Here is a 19,370-nt window from a genome sequence, read left to right on the forward strand (position 1 = left end):
CTCGTGCAGAAACCAATGTCGTTTGACGGTTTGAGCTTGTGGGACTCTTACTATGCACAGTTCGAAATAGCGTCTATTTAAATAACTGTGACGATCGTCAAAAAGCGCCTTATCTAGCTACAAGTTTAAAAGGTCATGACCACGACACTAGGTAATTGAGACCGGTGATCAAAACCAATAAAACAGCAACCACGACGTCTCCCACTTGCTAAGTTGAAAATTGCACAGGAAGCTATCGAGCACATGCATGATCAGGGGGTTATTGAATTATGAGCTAGTGCGTGGTGTGCCCCTATTGCGATGGTAAAGAAAACGGATGGTAGTCAAAGGTTTTGCGTGGATTATCCTAAGTTGAATGAAATCACGAAGAAAGACTCGTTTCCGCTTCCTCGTATTGAGGCTACGTTGGACGCGCTATCTGGATCGGTATGGTTTTCAACCCTCGACATGAAAAGTGGTTATTTGCAAGTTGTTGTTGAAGAATCCGACAGAGAAAAGACAGCGTTTTCAACTGGGTATGGATTGTGGCAGTTTGTTGTAATGCTCTTTGGACTGTGCAATGCTCCGGCTACTTTCGAGAAGCTAATGGAATTGGTGTTAGCTGGTTTACCCTGGAACGTGTGCCTTTTGTATCTTGATTACATCTTGGTCCACGCGCGAACGTTTGATGAAGAGATCATCAATTTGCGTGAAGTATTTGCGCGCCTTCGAGCAGCTAACCTGAAACTAAATCCTAGAAAGTGCGAGTTGTTCAGAACGGAGGTGTTGTATCTTGGACATGTCGTGACGCGTAAAGGAATTTCAAGAGATCCCAGTAAGATTGAAGTCGTAGCGTCCTAGCCAGTTGCTAAGAATAAAAGAGAGTTGAGAGCATTTCTAGGACTTTGTTCGTATTATCGAAAGTTTATCAAATTCTTTGCCGACATAGCTAGCCCACTACATCGGCTTATCGAAAAGGAAACCGACTTTGTTGGGAGTGAACAGTGTAGCGATGCATTTGATGAGTTGAAGAGATTTTTAACGTCAGTGCCAGTGCTGACTTACCCTATTGGATACACGTTCGACACTGATGCAAGTGAAAGAGGGATTGGTGCGGTTCTCTCCCAAGAGCAAGACGGGCATGAAAAAGTTATTGCGTATTTCAGTCGTAGCCTGAGTCGCAGCGAGCGTAATTATTGTGTTACCCGTAAAGAGTTACTTGCCGTAGTTAAAGCGATACAAAAGTTCCATTATTATCTGTATGGTCACCGATTTAGAGTTAGAACTGATCATGCTTCGTTAAAGTTGTTATTTAATTTATTTCGCCAGCCTGAAGGACAAATTGCTCGATTGTTGCAAAAGCTACAGGAATACGACTTCAAGATCATACATCGTGCAGGAAAGAGTCATGTGAATGGTGATGCTCTGTCGCGACGACCCTGTTATGACCTGGCCGGTAAGTTTTGTTCCAGCCTGGAAGAAAAGGATGCGCCTAACCACGTAAACGTTGAGACAACCGAAGAAGAGTGCAACGGTCATCACGGAGTCGTAAGAAATGTGACTAACCAAGAAGAACCCTTGCTATTGACTTGGACCCAAGAATTTCAGACCACTCCTGGAATGGAAGCCTATTGGCAAAAGACCAGAATGGCAAGATGTTTACGCAATGAGCACAGTTACAAAGTCGTACTGGGCACAATGGGACTCTATCGTAATGATGGATGGAATACTATATCGTCGTTCGGAAGGACCATTCGGTAAAGAGGCAAAACATCTTTACTTGACCCCAAAAGCGATCTATAATGACGTTTTACGCAATCTTGACAAGAATCATATCTTGACAAGAATTTTACAATCAGTGAAATGTGCAAGATACTTTGTGTATCTGAGAGCACAATTTATCGAAGAATGAGAGAGTACGGCCTTAGCAAGATGGAGTTTTCTGATATTTCTGACGAAAATTTGGACGCTCAAATAAAGGAAATTACCCAAGAATTTCCTCACTCTGGAGAAGGACTTGTGAACCAGATGCTTTTGGTGAGAAACATTAAAGTTCAACGTTGGCGACTACGTGATAGCCTTCATAAGGTTGATAGTGATGGTATTGCATGTCCAAAGGTCAAGAGGAAGGTTGCACAGAAGAACATATCATGTACAAGGTCCAACCATCTTTGGCATATTGACACAAACCACAAACTTATTCGCTGGAATTTCATTATTATCGGTGGTATTGATGGATTCAGTCGTTTACCTGTTATGCTTCAATGTGCAGATAACAACAAATCAGATACTGTGTTGGCCTGTTTCATAGATGCTGTATGAATATGTTGGCCTATTTCATAGAATGCAAACAATGGGATTGATGATTTTATCAAAGCACTTGATATTATTAGAAGGCATGATGTGCACCTAATTACTGGCTCTTAACTTTTAGCTCCCTAATCTGCAAATATAGAATATGTACATTAATGAATAAATATATATATATATATATATATATATATATATATATATATATATATATATATATATATATATATATATATTCAAACCATCTAAACATTGAAACCCTAACAGTAATCCTAAGTTAAAACTAATATACATTAATTAACACTTTGAATGGCAATGCACTCTAGGTACTCGAAATTACAAAGCATCTTTGCACACAAAAATGTTTCTCAAGTGCTTTCAAAAAGGTGCTACACATTTGTTTATGAGTACAGTGAATTATATTTAAACATTCCCAAAGATTGCATTGGCAAATGCATAGTCATAAAGAGAATATAGATGATCAGGTGTTGGCATAGGGATGAGATGTGTCGGGTGTGGTAGCGTCAGGGCACAGATACAAGTATTGGCAGTTGGTATGAATTTGTCAGCTCCTGCCACTTCCACAAAATTGATGGATGGATTAATTGTAAATCCCAATGGAGGTTCTTCATCGGCGCATGTTGTAAACATGAGCACATGAGCCAGGCTAATTGTACCCCGTCTTCCACCTACAAGTAATATTTAGTACTTTAGTAAATTTGCAAATATACTCTGATTTAATTATAATGTAATAAAACATAGGTAATTTCAATTGAAAGAATAAATCTTATTTTATATGTATTACAATTTACATACTTGCAACTTGTCTTAGATATTTGAGAAATTCACCATAGATTTGATTCTCAAATTGTCTTCTGTTGGACCCTTCTTCACTGAATGAAGTCTTCAACAAGCTAATTAAACTTCTTATTGTCAAAGGGGTACAGGCTGGTTTAAAGAGATGGTTTAAAGAGAATATTGGAAGTTTACAGCTAAGCTTGAAATAGAAATATTTTTTTTCAATTAAAATATTGCATGCATTATACATCAGCCATCTGGATACAGTGATGACATTCTCTCTAAAATGTCAAGCAATACTTCATTTTGAACCCATCAAAGATATGTATGAAGTAGGTAAATATACAAAATAACCATATAAGTTACATATATTTAAACTAAAAAGAGAAATCAATAGTATTCTGTATATTTTGGATGTATCGTATTCTAATTTCTCACTTTTATATGTACTTATTGAGCATGAAAGATAAACACATTGATATTATTTCTCAACTCACTTGATAGACTCCAACTTTCTTCAAACCTTCTTGTAACTCTGCTTAGTCTGCTATGCACGCTTCATCAGTTTCATCAGAAAACACCTTGTTCTTTATTTCCCCATCAATAAAGATTGGAATTTTCCCATTTTGAATGATGCTTAACCCTAAGGCAAAAAGGTTATAATGTCAAGTTTAATGAGAAGCTTGGTGGGCTTAGTATTTCTGTCAGTATTAAATAATGATGTTTGTTTCATCTGGATGACATATACATACATGCCCCATACAATTGATTGCATACTATTGGATACACCTCTCGACACAGGGATTTTTCTCTGAGTTGTTAGGTTGCACTCACCCAACACTGACATTTCACAATTTTGTGCTCTTACCCAATACTATTCAAACAGGTAGGTACTTCTTCCTCAATAGAACTCTGAGTCCATTGTGAAAAAGATTCTCCTTTATTTCCTTCAGGATTAAACGAAAGAATTCCTTTCTCGGTCCACCATAATCTTCTGCAACCTATAGTCACAAAGTATGCAACATTATTAACAGAAAACAGAAAGAATTTCCTCTAACCCAAAATATGTAAATATTACAACTACATACCTCACCATAGAACTGAACCTGTAAGGTTCGCCTATATTCAGTCAGAAATGATATTTCATCAATTGCCGTTGCCATAATATTATTTCGGTCCACCATGTTGAAGTTAGTTGCACCTTCACTTGCTTCATCAATGGATTTCACCTCCAGTGCTCGTCCTATCACCATTTTAGATTGAAAATATCGAAGAATTTCAATAGGATTCAATATGCCATGCTGTTGGCAGTAGGAAATGGTGTCATCAACAATGTCGTCCACTGATTTCTCATTGTTGTTCATTGCAGCTGCTGTGGTGTGTGTTAGGTCAATAACTGGAGTGATGGGGGGTAATGAGGGAACAATAGATGAAGAAAAATTTGAAGTAGAGGATGTTGAAATTGTTGATGAATCAATTGCCGAGGTATTTACTGAAACTGGTGAAGCGTGGGCATTTGGTGATGCACTATCAGGGATGTCTAAGGAGTCGATGGATTGTTGCACAATTGGTGGGGTAACAAATGGTCTGGATGTAGATGCCGTAGTCATTGTTGTTAACGCAGTGGTATTGTTTCTTGAAGTTGCAGCTGGTGGCATTGGTGGCACAGTATCAGTATTTTGACTATTACCATCATCATCATTATCCTCACTTGACTCTAACCCTTCGGTGGAAGACCACAAGTGATCCCGCAGCTTGCGAACAAGGATATCCTGATTACACATGTAACATTTCTCTTTTACTTCAGATTTACTTTCGACCACTACAGGTTGTGTTGACAATGATTTCTGTATTGGTCGCAAGTAAATCTTTCCTTGTCCCCACCCAAGTTCAAATGCAGATCTTTTGCGTTCCACGAACAGTCGATGACAGAGAGATCTCGACAATTTGCTTGACAGCACATCATTTCAAACCCTCCGCACGTTTTTAATTGCGGAAATCCATAGGAATTTCCAGGGGGGTCTTTTTCATCTGATGTAATTTTATTAACAACGGTCTGTTCGTCGTCTTGAATATCCAGCTTTATCTTTTTCAATCCTAGGCCAGCTTTAAATAGGATTTCCTTCTCTACAGACGACGGGGTTTTGGACGCAGTGGTATCTGCCATGCAAAAAAAGGTTGGCGTCCATGGACTGCTCTTTGCTGCCCTCTTGTTCGCGCCATTCGAGCTCGCGCTTCTTGCGGTTACACGTGCTTAGCTGCGGCTGTTGTGTCTCCTTGGGTTGAATATTGGTAACCGCTCTTCACGAACAGCAGCTGTGTTGCTAGTAGATCCATTATATTCTCTTCTATTTTTCTCTTACAAGCATCGCGAAGGCAGACGCGATCACCAATCGTGCTCACACCAAGATGAACCAGCTGTTGGTCGGAGGCAGATAAAACTTTTTGCAGTTCCCTTCGCTGCTCTTGAAATCGACCAAGCAAGATTCCCAAATTTACTGATTGTAATATTTGTTCCATATGTGCCAAAAAATCTCCGCCAAAATGCCAGAAAACTCAAATAATTTATAAATAACGATTAACTTTAACTGTAACTGACGCTCAACTATCGACGGTGCAACGCTAAACACGCTAAACTTGTAAATTTCACAACCTCGTTCCCAGGTTTTTCAATAAACGCTGACCAAAAGTACTGGCTCACTGAATATAATGATGAAACCACCGCGTATAATGATAGAAGCACCGCGCAAATTTAACTCACCGCATATAATGCTCGAAGCAATGCGTATAATGCCGTAAGTACTGCGCAGAATGTTGAAGCCACAGCATGTAGCTGAAGCATCGGGTGTAATGATAAAACTGCTTCGTATAATAGTATATTGCTGCAGTTACAGCATACAATGCTACATAGACCAAGTGAAATGGCCGAAGCACAGCGTAGTATAGTAAAAGAACCGGATATAATGCTCAAAGCACCTCGCGTGAAGTCAAAAGCACCGCGCATAATACATTAAGGACCCCGTATAATGTTCAAAGCACACCAAATAACGCTCGAAGCACGCCGTATTATGTCGCGAAGACCTCATATAGCGATAAATCTAACGCATTGTCAAGGTGCACCACTCACACAGTGTTGGGCATTTATTGATGGTACTGTGCGACCAATAGCACGACCTGTAGTTAACCAAGACATAATGTACAGTGGACACAAACGAGTTCACTGCATCAAGTTTCAGGTATTAAGTGACAATTTCTCAATATGGCATGATATATCAGAAATTTTCATAAGATTTGTTTTCTTTTTAGGCAATCCATGCCCCAAATGGTCTAATTGTCAACTGGTTTGGACCAATAGAGGGGCGAAGGCATGATGCCTTCATGCTTAGTGTAACTGGTCTTACAGAAAAATTGCAAAATATTGAAACACCTGATGGTGAGCTGTATGTCCTTTATGGAGATCCTGCATATGACACAGAATCAAAGCGAATTCAACAAGCGAATGAGTAAAGTTCGTGTTAGGGTGGAGTGGGGATTTGGAAAGTTGTGTAAGTATTTAGCCTTTCTGGATTTCAAAAAGAACCAGAAAATTTTGCTCCAACCCTTGGGATTTGGGAAAATACTATTTGGTTGGAAGTGTTCTAATTAATTGCCATACCTGCCTATATGGTTCTGTAACAAGTTCATTCTTTAAAGTTCAGCCCCCTTCATTAGAAACATATTTATCAAATCAGTTATAGCTTTAATACAAAATGTTTATTGATGTGACAATATCTATAAATAACATGTTCAATAAAAGATAGCAATTATAATAAAATTAATGAAATAATTTTTACACAATGTATGCATGACAAAGTTTTGGAAAATGATCGAAATGTACATGGTTTATAAATAAACAAATTCAACTGTTGAACCCAAATTCAATATATTTTTACACTTAAAAACGTTTTTGTAACAACTCAATGAATGCTTTTTTTCCCTCCATTTCGAGATGAAACTTTAATTTTCTCTCTTTAGCTTCAGCAAGATATTTCTCTCTTTGAAAGTCAAGTTCCAATCTTCTTAAATTCAATTCTGTATCTTTCAACTTGGCTTTCTGATCATATTTGTTAGTAGGCATCTCAATTGCAGTAAGCTTTGATACCCTTTTACACACTTTTCTTTTTCTACCTGTACTACAAAGTAAAACATGCATTTTGAGTATTTCTTTGCAAATGTACTGCTCAAAGCTAATTTGCTTTTATCATGGTTACCTTTCCTTGAGATATATTGTTCACTCTCAAGCATTTCATCTTCACTTGCAGTATCACTACTTTCATTATCATTACATTTTCTTCCTATAATATGGAATATAAATTAGAATTTCCATATGAGGAGCATAACACCACAACAATACAATGCAATAGATATAGCCATGCAATCTACTATCAACATACTACTCATTCCACTGAGTGCAGCATCTCGCATTTCCTGGCCTTTTTTCTTTTTTAATTCTTCATTTTTTTTTTTTCTCCTTTTCTTTAGTCTTAAGATCTTCCTGGTCTCTTCTAAACATGCAAATATCTTCCAACAACATTGTTAACTCAGTATAGTCTTCTTTTGTGCCAGACCATGAACATGAGTTTTTATTGTGAGCATCTCAAATATGACACATGACAAAGGTGTTTCAAAAATCTTTATATATGTAAATAATATCCCACCAAACCAATTTATATAAACTGTAGAAGATGGGAGCCTATTTGGGCTCAAATTATGAGGGAATGAGCTTGGCAAGTGAAATGCTACTTTGTAACTGGGCCTAGGGGTTATAAATCAATTTACTCAGTACCCCGTAGTCGTGCAACCAACACACATGCAGCATTGCATGGGAAAACTGCAAAAGCTGAGGACAAACATGACATGTTAGGAAGGACTACTGGGCTGAGCTCCCCTATTTCGATGGAAAGGCACTTAAAAGGGTATTACTTTTGCATATTCTCAGAGCATCACTCTGACACTTCCCTGAGGCAATGAATATATAATTGTCAATTTGATACTGTAGGTTATTCATTACACAAACGTTTAGTATTATGCTTGTTTAGAGATATAAATATTCAAATATAAATTCCTTTTTTAGGGATATCTTGTCATCTTCTTTGTGTTTTGCAATTAGCCTATCCATTCGCTCCCTGCAGGCCCACCCTGTTAAATTCAATTTTTTTTCATCTGTGGAGAACGCTTGGCTAAGGGCAACAGCAATTGCCTCCCAATCAGCACTGCTCTTTGGGTTTCTCGCTGTAACTTCGGTTGCTAACATTATAGCTATAACATATACTGAATTTATCGGCACGGCACGCCTAAAATGTACACCCGTACCCAATTTTATTAGAGTCCAGGCTACCAAAACAAAGGGCGAGTACAGATAAAATGGGTACGGGTGCCCATTTTAGCCGTGCCGTGCCAATAAATTGAGTGTAGTGTAAACGGGGCTTATGTCATTGTTTATCAAAGGCCATCTAAAAGGTGCCATTTTGTCCTTTAAAAAAGTAAAAAAAAATATGTAAATTTGGTTTCTTTGATAGCTATTAAGAAGTATTAAGGAATTACGTTGAGCATCAAAAGCCATGGTTAGTATAATATATAAGTAAGCCAGCTGACTTGCATGAAATTATTAGCGGCTAGGTTAACAGCCATGTTTATTTTGCTTAATATAAGACATATAAAATACACATTTTAATGTCTTTTCAATTCGGTACAATTTCCCCAACTATAACACCATTTTTCAAACAGAAAACGTGTTCGTTCTTAAGAAAGTAAGTTGATCACCCAAATATGACAAACTGAAACTTTATAACATTTAAAACCTTGAAGTAATTCACTTACCGCTAGAGCACGACTCTGCCGTAAAAACATCAACTTCAAACCGGAGGAAAACGGCGGGAAAAAATCACGTAATAGTCTTGCGGTTTGCGGTTTGCCGTTTTGCGCCGAAAACGCGAAGCTAAATGTCTCTAATTACAAAGTAGGAATTGCTGTTTGGCTTCACAACCCTCAGCGGAAGAAGGGAAAATCACCGAAATTTAGTAAAAATTGGGATGGACCATATGTCGTTGTAAAACGAATCAATAGGGATCTTTAGCAGTGACTACGAGTACGACTACGAGTAAAAGATTCGTCATTCTCGCGCGTTGTTTGCTTACGCCATCAGTCAAAACTCGTAGTCGCCGGGCTTTTGAGTACGAGTTTTTTGGCAAATTTCGTACTCGAAAGCTCAGCGACTACGAGTTTTGGCTGATGGCGTAAGCAAACAACGCGCGAGAATGACGAATCTCGTACTCGTAGTCGTACTCGTAGTCACTCAGTGCTAAAGCTCCCAAATGACACTGTAGTACGGATCCGAAAGACTACGCAGTCCAGACCGAAGGTCGTGCACGTTAACTAGCTAAAACCTTAAAGTGGAGACGAGACATTCAGTTGGTTTCAAGGGCGTAGGAAGCATCCAGAGGTTGGGGGGGCACAAGCGTCTGGGGGAACTTTTGGTTAATAAAAATGGCGGTTAAAATGGTTAATAAAGATATACAGGGACGGTTTGATTCGTATTTCTTGGGCTTTGTACTGCTAGGGGGGTCCGGGGGCATGCTCCGCCGAGAAAATTTTGAGATATAGGCCTCTGAAATGGCCACAAACCCCTCTCAATTTAAGGATTATTGGGAAAATTAAGGATTATTTTTTCAAAAAAAGGGCACTTTTGGTTCCTTGAAAAATTTTTGGGGGGGCACGTGCCCCCAGTGCCCCCCCCCCCTTCCTACGCCACTGGTTAGTTTTTCCGTAACGGCAACCCTAAAGAGAGTCAACAGTCTGTTAGTAGCAGAAAAGTTCCAGAACCTGTCAGTATACGAGTGATGCAAAAGCGAATGCTGAGGCTGTCCCTTCGAAACCCTTGCGACGTAGCGAACAGATTAAAAAAATACCTGCACGGTATCTTAACTAAACTATTAAGTAGTTGTAGTGGTTCAACGGGGACCGATGAACTGGAGGAAAGGCAATGTTGTGTGTTTGTTGTAAATATATGCATGCAGTCACGCATGCGATTGTAAGATATGGACATATTTTACGTAGGCGTAAAGAGAAGACGTTGACCGGTCTTGTATGGGATGGGGATTTTAGTGAGACGCGGCATGAGAACTCATCGACAAAGGAAATTTTCCTGTGCGTATTTTCCAACATTTCCAAATATGTTAGGTATGGGATTCGAACCCACGCCCACAAATGTGGACCAGAACTCGTACACCATCTTAAGTCTAGCGCCTTCGACCGCTCGGCCAGCCTAACTGTTCAAAATAATTTTGAACCGATATTTCTTTGTTCCACGTTATCGATGGGGAAACAACAGAAGTAATTTCACAAAAGTCTTTTTTAAAACAATATAGCACTACTAATTTTAAAATATTAGTGAAAAAATGTCAGGTGTGGGATTCGAACCCATGCCCACCAATGTGGACCAAAATTCCTCACGACGTCCTTGAGTCTGGCGCCTTAGACAACCTGGCCAAGTTGCTTGAACACTGCCGATTTAAATGACCAATATTTATAACGTTTATTATACTATATATAGTAATATATTATAAATTGAAATATTGTATAAATGAAATTATTGTAATATAGCGTCTGCGCATCAACGCTGAAATCCATGTTCTATAATTTGTTCGTCGAAATAATTTGTTTGCAAATTGTTGCAGCTTACTTGCGCCAATGCGGAAATTTTGTGTGAAATTATGCGCCATCGGAATTTATGTAGATCATTGCATCATTGTAATTTCGGCAAGTTCCCGGTTTTGTGACCTCTGCCAACAAACGTTTAGCCGAGCGAAAGAAAGATATTTAGTTTAAGGGATATTTAGGGAAATATACAGTCTGAATATTTAGGGAAATAATTTTTATACAGTCTGAACATGATAGCTTACTGTTCACTGTCGACTTAGAATGGAGCCAGTACACATGCCGAAGCTGTGTGAACGCTCTAAAGAAGCGGCGTGGATTAATATCACAAATATCTGACATCGAAGAACGCCTGAAAGAGAACCACGACTGTAGACAAACGGGACAGAACAAGCACTAAAACGCCCTTGCCCTACCGACACTGTTTCTTCAATTGAGAAGAAGATTTGCCGTAGCGAAGACCCAGTTTTGCGGTCTAACGTAATGCATCACAATCATTATTTGAATCACAATCATTATTAATTTATCGCATTAACCAATCACAATCTATTATTGAATATGTAGCTAATCAGGTCGCGTCCCCGGGGTTCATGCGGACGGCAAGCTGACTAGAACAAGCTTTTGGTGTATTGTTTTTTTAATTTTACCTTCTATGTTACGTAATCCGAAAGACTGAAATTCAACTGTTAAAGAACATTATATAGCTTTATAGCTATTTTTAGCCACGAAACAGCCAGAGGATTGCGAAAGACACTGATGTGTGGGCAGTCTTCAAGTAAATCTCAAACAGCAGAAATATTTGGCGCACACGTATGCATCGTGCATGATATTCTGCGACGACCAGAGTTGCCTTTGTTGCGATTTAGGCTCGTTTCCTCGGTAGAATGCTTTTGGACGTTTTTGGTGCATAATGGTTGATTTAAGCGGCGGATTTCGATCAGGGAACCGTCGATAAAATGCGTTTTATACTTCGCCTGCATTTTGAGTTTCTGTGTGATGCAAAACAAGGAAAACTCTTTAATTTGCTCTGTTGTTATATATAAGAGTTGTATAAATGGCTTTATATAATAAGAAAGTGCTATTAATATTAGTGCTCCGACCCCCAGACTTTCTTAAATAGTTCGCGCTCTTTTGATACATGAAACATAATACATAAAGAAAAAGATTTCGTTTATTTTGATCAAAGCTAAATCAATTCCATTTTAATATTTTTTATGATGTGATGGTAATTATATACGAAGGACTTTGTGTGGATGTTAACCTTAGTGGAAAATGATCGTCTTAGTGCGTCGATCCAAAAACCACAGTGCGAAGAGTGCGTTGTGCAAAATTTCGTTGTGCTTCTGCAAAGTAATTTACACGGTTAAATATTCAATCAGATGACCTTGGCACTAACCCAAAATTTTTGGTAATTGCATGTAAAGCAGTTCAAAATTATTACCGACAGTCGGAACAAAACTTAACTTTAAATACATCGCATCTATTTTACCTATTTATACGTAGCATCAAAAATGTAGTATAACGACTGCCTAAAATAGACAAAACATTCCTCGACGTTTCAGCCTGAGGGCTTTCGTCAGGAGAGTTAGTATGCAGTTACTAACTCTCCCAACGAAGACATTCAGGTCGAAACGTCCAGAAGTGTTTTGTTTATTTTAGGCAGTCATTATACCTGATTTGACGCGAAGTTGCATGTTCGAAGACACTGTCACGCTGCTCCCTGTTATATTGGAACCAATTTATACGTATATCATCACACTTATTTATGTCAAGGAAATATTTTTCAATTATTTCCGAAAATGTCTTCGTTCGTGTCCATGGCATAGTACAAAGATGAACTCTTAGTGATATTGTAACACATATTTTCATCCAACATGGCCGCAGGTGCAACACACCGCCACCTGTAGCCATCTGGGTCCGCACTGAGAACAAATCTTGCATAAGTGAAGACTTCACTGATGTTTTTCGCACACCACTGATCTCGAAGACTCTGTACTTGATATTCTGAAAGAATTGTGAAGAATGATTCCACTTGTGAAAAGTTGATTATGGGTGTGTACACATTACTAGGGCCGCTTGCATGAAAGCCAGATAGCGCTATTTATTCATCGCTTTAAAATCGCCCATTGTTTGCCATAATTTTGATCAAATCTTAGTATTCCTAAATCACAGATCCTCTTTAATAAGTGTTGTTTCTAAAGCTGAAATTTTATCACTTCTCGAGCATTTTTAGAAAACGAGCATTGTTGAAAAAATCACTACTGGTTGATAGCGCTATCTAGGTTTCATACCACCGGCCCCTGTTTTTTTTTCTTGCTGTTTTTTTCTGGTGATGCTAGAAAAATGAACATCCGTGATCCCATGCATACATGAGTTTGCATTTTGTCAAGAATGGCTGACAATGGCGTGTCTCTGACGAGGAGCGGAAAAGAAATACTGTTTCAAAGTCATGCATTGCTTATTCATTGCAAATAAAATGATAAATAAAAATGAGATTATATCACAAAATACCTGGAATCTCTACTTCGGATCCATGTCGTACAGTTACGATACCAAATGTATGATTTCTGAAATTTCTAAATTGGAGAAGATTTCCGTTAACATTTAGGACCCCGGATGCCATTCCTTGTATAATATTTGCTGTCAAAAATTGGCTCCAGAGATTTAACCCTGCAAGGCTTCCATGAAATGCCTGATTGCTATCAAAACGCGAGCCATAACCATCCAATTCCTGGCCAAGAACCACGATGCCTTTGGAGGGTATTGTGTAACCTAACGATTCGATTCTCGTCCAAAGGTTTTTTCCGTCTTGATAAATCTGGATTAAACCATCACTGCTTCTCCACTGCAGGCAATAAAAATGCCATGATGTGTGGCTGGAAATCACAGGCCTTAAATACATAAAATACTATAAAATTTAATCGAGACCTTTCTCGGTCAGGCCTACAATCCTGGCCAAAACAATTCATACACTCTAATTGATTTTGAGTTTTTTACGCAAAACATTGGTATTTTTGAGTTGATTTTCCCTTTCGCCCCCTCCCCCCCCTTAATCAATGTTGAGTCCATGCTAAATGCTTGAATGAGTTTTGACACATCACCCAACATTGATTTGTGGGGGAAAGGGGGAAAATTTTGAAATATATTCCGTGACTGCTGACTGTAGTGCCAATTAACACCGAGTGTGCGTCAATGTTTTCACAAGGATTGTACGTCGAGTATGAGATAATGAACTATTTGGCATTTCTGTGCGTCTGGGTCATCAGGGTTTTTGTGTAGCAGGAGTCGAAAAGAGAACAAATCAGACGTAATTCGTAAACATTCTTCAGAATTTCGTTTTATTGCACGGTAATATTTATTGATTCATTTACGGTTCGGAAGTTTACTTTGCTGCTGAAGCTCACTTAATTGCACTCACTTTCGCGAATAATATTTGTTGTGCATGATTTTTTATATTCAAATTGAGAAACAAATGTCCATTACTAACCCGTTTTTCCCGGATAATTTTATAGAGAGGTCCAATACAAAGTCCTCAAATAGAAAGACTCCAATTTCATCATCATGTTTTGGACTTGAGTAGACAAATACGCCAGCAAATGCGCGCAAAAATTTTGCCCAAAAACAAAGGGAGAAGACGGTGATTTTTTCACGGACAGCGTCTTTTATTAATACGTAGTTCTTGTCTGAAGCGGAGGGAAAGTCCATCTGGTACACAGACACCGACCCTGGCAAGAAAAGTTGACAAGTTGATAATTATTAATTTGGCCTTTCTCGCCCAAGAGCATTTTTATGAAATTTGATTTTCAATATTGTGATAATATTTGCAACAGTTAACGTTCAACTTGACATTTCTGTGGGTGTTGGATTTTTAGAGTCACAAGAGGAAAACGGCAACGGACTGGAAAAAGTGGTTGAAATTTTGTAAAGGTCAGACGACTGACGTTTGGGAGGGAAATGAAATGGCATCATTCATAACGAGATCAATGATGAGCTATCATCCTCAATATTTTTAGCAGCGAGATTTAGCAGCGACTACAAGTACGAGATTCGTCATTCTCGCATGTTGTTTGAATACGCCGTCAGCTAAAACTCGTAGTCGCCGAGCTTTCGAGTACGAGCATGCAAACAACGCGTGATAATGACGAATTTCGTATATGCTCGTACTCGTACTCGTAGTCGCTGCTAGAGTTCCCTATTGTTGTCTTCGGCTTCTGATTTAACATTTCACTAGCGCTAGCTTTCCTCTTACAGTCTATAATCTTATCAGCCTAAAGGCAATTCAGTATCATTTGTTGTTTTAGACAAATGTTTTTCATGGGGTATGTCTGGATTACGCATTCATTTTGGTTGAAATCCGCATATCGGTATAAAGTGAATCAAATGCTGTAAACCTGCAGTCATTTTCACTGATGACCTACCGGAGCTTAATATAATAAATTCTATACGAATGCATTCGTTTCAATTCGTTTCTGGGAAACATGGCCATCGGAGAGGTCATACTTACGAGAGTTGTGTAGATCACTCGAGGTTTCTTGGAAGACTGTGCTTGCCGCAACCTTGGATTTTATTCCATACCACGCGAAGACATTACCGTTTTCAAACAATGGTCCTTTGTTTGCCATTAATGATAAAGCATGGCCATCAATTTCATAGCTCCAAACATTAAGTCTACTTTGATGGCTATTGTGCGCCATACCACCATCTAAAATTTAAGTGACCATACTAGTGTACCTGCAAGGTAGGGGTTTCTGTAGGCGTTATAAGCGAATAATTATCAATTATTGGACGAGGTCGAGCAAAATATCGTGATTTGTCGGTGGCGAGCAGATCAATTATTTGGCGATGCCAAAGGCAGAGGCAAATAATTGATCTGCGAGCCACCGACAAATCACGATATTTTGCGAGAACCGAGTTCAATAATTGTTTTATCATTCACCACTCAATTTTCAATTCATTCACCACTCAATTTTCAATTTTGAGTTCGTTTTATCGGACAGTTCGGCAAAGCGAGTCGCCATGTTTATAAAATTGACATTAATGCGCATGCTCAGAGTATTATTTGCAGCTGAGTATTATTTGCACGCAGTTAACTGCAGGTGAATTAACCAATGAAAATTGAGAATACTATAAAGTGAATGATAAAACTACATAGGCTACGACAAGAATACGACTTGTTATCATTTCACCGGTAGTATTCTACGTAGTCTTACCCTTCATAGTTTGATTTGTCAAATTTAATTCTGCTAAAAGCAATCCCGATCTTAATTCCTCTAAAATATCACTCACGTTCCTACTGATAAATTTCTTCCTATAATTAAATATTTTATCGCAGGATATGTATACAGTAAATAAATAGTGTGATTTTTTTCAGGAGAAGGCAGTAAAAAAGGAAATTTTTAGCGTCGAAGGGCATTGTCGGTTGTTGCGTGCAGTTGTTTGCGCATTGTTTTTAAATTCTCTCACGTCTCTACATGTGCTCTTACTCTTAGAAACACAGGGAAGTCCAAGCACGCTTTTTACATCCTTTCGACAGAACGGAAGAGAATAGAGATCAAGATTAACACTTCGCAAGATTAAAGTACGAGATTTCGACTTGACTCTGTTTAGCAATTCATTTTTCTTAGCCAGTCACATGTCAATAATGTTACTAGGCAATTACAGTTATAGGTGGATTATTTTTAAAAACATTAAACTGTGGCTTAATTTTATAGTTTACAAATCGAAGCAAGTATAAACTGATAAACTATACATTTCGAATGCGCATCAAATAATGAGTTATATCCTGACAGTACTATTATTACATTTATATCACGGATAGATGAGTGAACATGAAAACTATAGTGAAACAAATTATAGTAGAAAGGTATACAAACAAACGCAAATGGTAAACAGAATATGGGCCGAAATATCGCCCCTGATCTTATAGAATTTTGTTACAACCTCGTAACTGATATGTTTCTTTTTTGTCGCACGATATGAAAACAACTTACAGCCAAACCACATGTGCTGAAGTTAGACGAATTCATGGATTATGCGCATGTAGCTGCGCAAAACCACAATGCTTCACGACCCTACAAATTTTCTTTTTTCTGCCTACTAAAATTAATATATGAAGAATAAACACTAACGCTAAAATCCGACGACATCTTGACTCCATTATCAAGGTTTAATAAAGTGAAGTGAATTATAAAAATTACAGCATTTAAACAAACTCAGAATACAAAAGGTATTGTTATGATTACACACACACACAAGATCATATAAAGACTTTAGATTTAATAGAGTCAGACTGTGTGTTCAATTTTGGGTGACGGTCACGGATGAAAAGCATCTCGTATATCAAACAATCAAATTTGCCTCGACACCTTTTAAGGATCTTAAAATATTTCTTAATGTCTGGTTTAGATAAATTATGATCGCACTTCATGTGGCGTCCAGTTGCAGATGCCTCACACTTGTGTTCTTCCACGCGTTGATGCAGATGACGAGTTGTGTAACCAATGTAATCTGTATCACACAGATCACACTTAAAGGAATAAACTAAGCATTGATTACTGACAACTTCAGGTTTATTTTCGCGGTACTTCAAGCTATTTTCGATCTTCACACTCGTAAGTACTGGTAAAAAGTTAACATTTCCAGTTTTAACACTGAGGTCTTTAAGTTGTTTGCGCAACACATTCGCCGATTTTTTATCTTTGTAGGGCAAAACTAAACGGACAGTTTTTTCATGGTGTTGTATTGGTGTACTATGGCCGTGATCACTTGACTGTACGATAGCGGAGTTAATAAAGTTCGTTACGATTCTGTCGAAAAGTTTTTCCGGGTACTTAAGTTGTTTAAAGGTGCGTTTGAGTTGTTCACATTCATCTAGAAATAAAATCCAACTAGACGACAGACGATAAGCTCTGTTTATCATGGTCTTGAGAAGTCCAACTTTGTAACGTTGATCAACATGGCTCTGATAATGCAACAGTAGCCCTTTGTCGGTTGACTTGTGGTAGACTCGAGTTGATATTGAGGAGCCATTTTTATGTAATAACATACCGAGGAAGGGGAGTTTACCCTCAGTAGCGATCTCCATGGTAAACTGTAGGGAAGGGTGAACGTTGTTAAGTTTGTCAAGAAAAGCAATAGCAGCTGATTCACTCGGCATTTTGGTAATTGACAACATATCGTTGTAAAAATCAGGTAGATCTAATTACATTTCAACGTGACATAAGAAAGCATTAGCCATAAGGGGACCTAGAGGAGATCCCATACCCACCCCATCTTTCTGTTCATAGAGATCACCGTTGTATTGAAACAATTGATCTTTTGTAGCCAGTTTAAGTGTGATCTGTATGATACAGATTACATTGGTTACACAACTCGTCATCTGCATCAACGCGTGGAAGAACACAAGTCTGAGGCATCTGCAATTGGACGCCACATAAAGTGCGATCATAATTTATCTAAACCAGACATTAAGAAATATCTTGTGTGTGTGTGTGTGTAATCATAACAATACCTTTTGTATTCTGAGTTTGTTTAAATGCTGTAATTTTTATAATTCACTTCACTTTATTAAACTTTGATAATGGAGTCAAGATGACTCCGAAACGTCGGATTTTAGCGTTAGTGTTTATTCTTCATACATTCTCAAAATGTGTTCTACTTAAAATTAATATTGTTGAATATTTAACTTGAATGGCGTAAACTCACTCAGCGAAATTGATAAACTTCATCCAGTTAAGGAACACATTTACATCAATTTTGAGCCTCTAAAATGCTTTCAGCAACGCAAATTAACCAAGATTTAAGATGGGTTAGGCATTTTTATCCCTCGGTCAGCGTTAACCGGCTTCTTAGCAACCATCCACTGAGCATTATTAAATAAAACAGCATAGCACTTACGTAAAGAAAGTCTTCCTTCTGCATGAAAGGTAATATTTGAAGCTACATCATGCATAATGGAGACCAAGGAACCATCGAGATATATCTTCCAGTGGCCAGTATCGCTCGACCATGTCGTAGACAAATGGTGCCAGTATGCTGGAGATTCATTCCAAAACCATGGAATCTTTGCCTTCCTTTTTAATTATTAAACGATTAGTTAATTCACGGTGGTCATATTCGGCAAATTTTCGCCCAGTACATAGGGCTCAGTCTTCTTCAGCAGTCTGCGCATGGAAATTAGAAGCTTTTCGTTTTACGCACTGCTCTCAATTTTATGTAAGTTTTCCGCTCACAATATATGAACCTGCACGAGTGTGAGAAAGTTTAGTTAATTTTAAACACCCCATGTTTATAAAACGAATGCGTGGACGCAAATTCTCAAAACGTTTAAAGGCAATGTAATTCTCCTTTCAAGATGTGTAAATTACTAAAGAGTCTTCAAAATATAAGTCTATTAGACTGAGAATGAAACGAGCATGGAGTGTAAACCCCTAAAAGCTTAGTAGTTTCCAAATTTAAATATCTCAAATTAAAGTAGAGTTGCTTGGAACGTTTCAAGAAATATTGCAAAGCGTACACGGCTAATGTGAAGCGAGTAAATAAGTCTTTACGGTGGAACACCACATGCATATTTATTTATAGAATTGAAA

The 19,370-nt window shown here is 38.2% G+C and overlaps 1 protein-coding gene across 1 annotated transcript; it reads right to left on the reverse strand.

The window, feature by feature from the left end:
* Window positions 1-12,565: 12,565 nt before the first annotated feature.
* Window positions 12,566-18,839, reverse strand: LOC114540024 (neuronal pentraxin-2-like). The gene is made up of 5 exons (XM_028560398.1): window positions 18,679-18,839; window positions 15,287-15,484; window positions 14,270-14,507; window positions 13,294-13,673; window positions 12,566-12,786 (listed from the first exon to the last, which is right to left on the reverse strand). Exons 1-5 carry the CDS (start codon window positions 18,731-18,733, stop codon window positions 12,566-12,568), a joined length of 1,092 nt encoding a protein of 363 aa, XP_028416199.1. The 5' UTR covers window positions 18,734-18,839.
* Window positions 18,840-19,370: the final 531 nt, after the last annotated feature.

Source organism: Dendronephthya gigantea, unplaced genomic scaffold (genome assembly GCF_004324835.1).
Source record: "Dendronephthya gigantea isolate DGI-Jeju-01 unplaced genomic scaffold, DenGig_1.0 000003F, whole genome shotgun sequence".
Lineage (NCBI taxonomy): Eukaryota > Metazoa > Cnidaria > Anthozoa > Malacalcyonacea > Nephtheidae > Dendronephthya > Dendronephthya gigantea.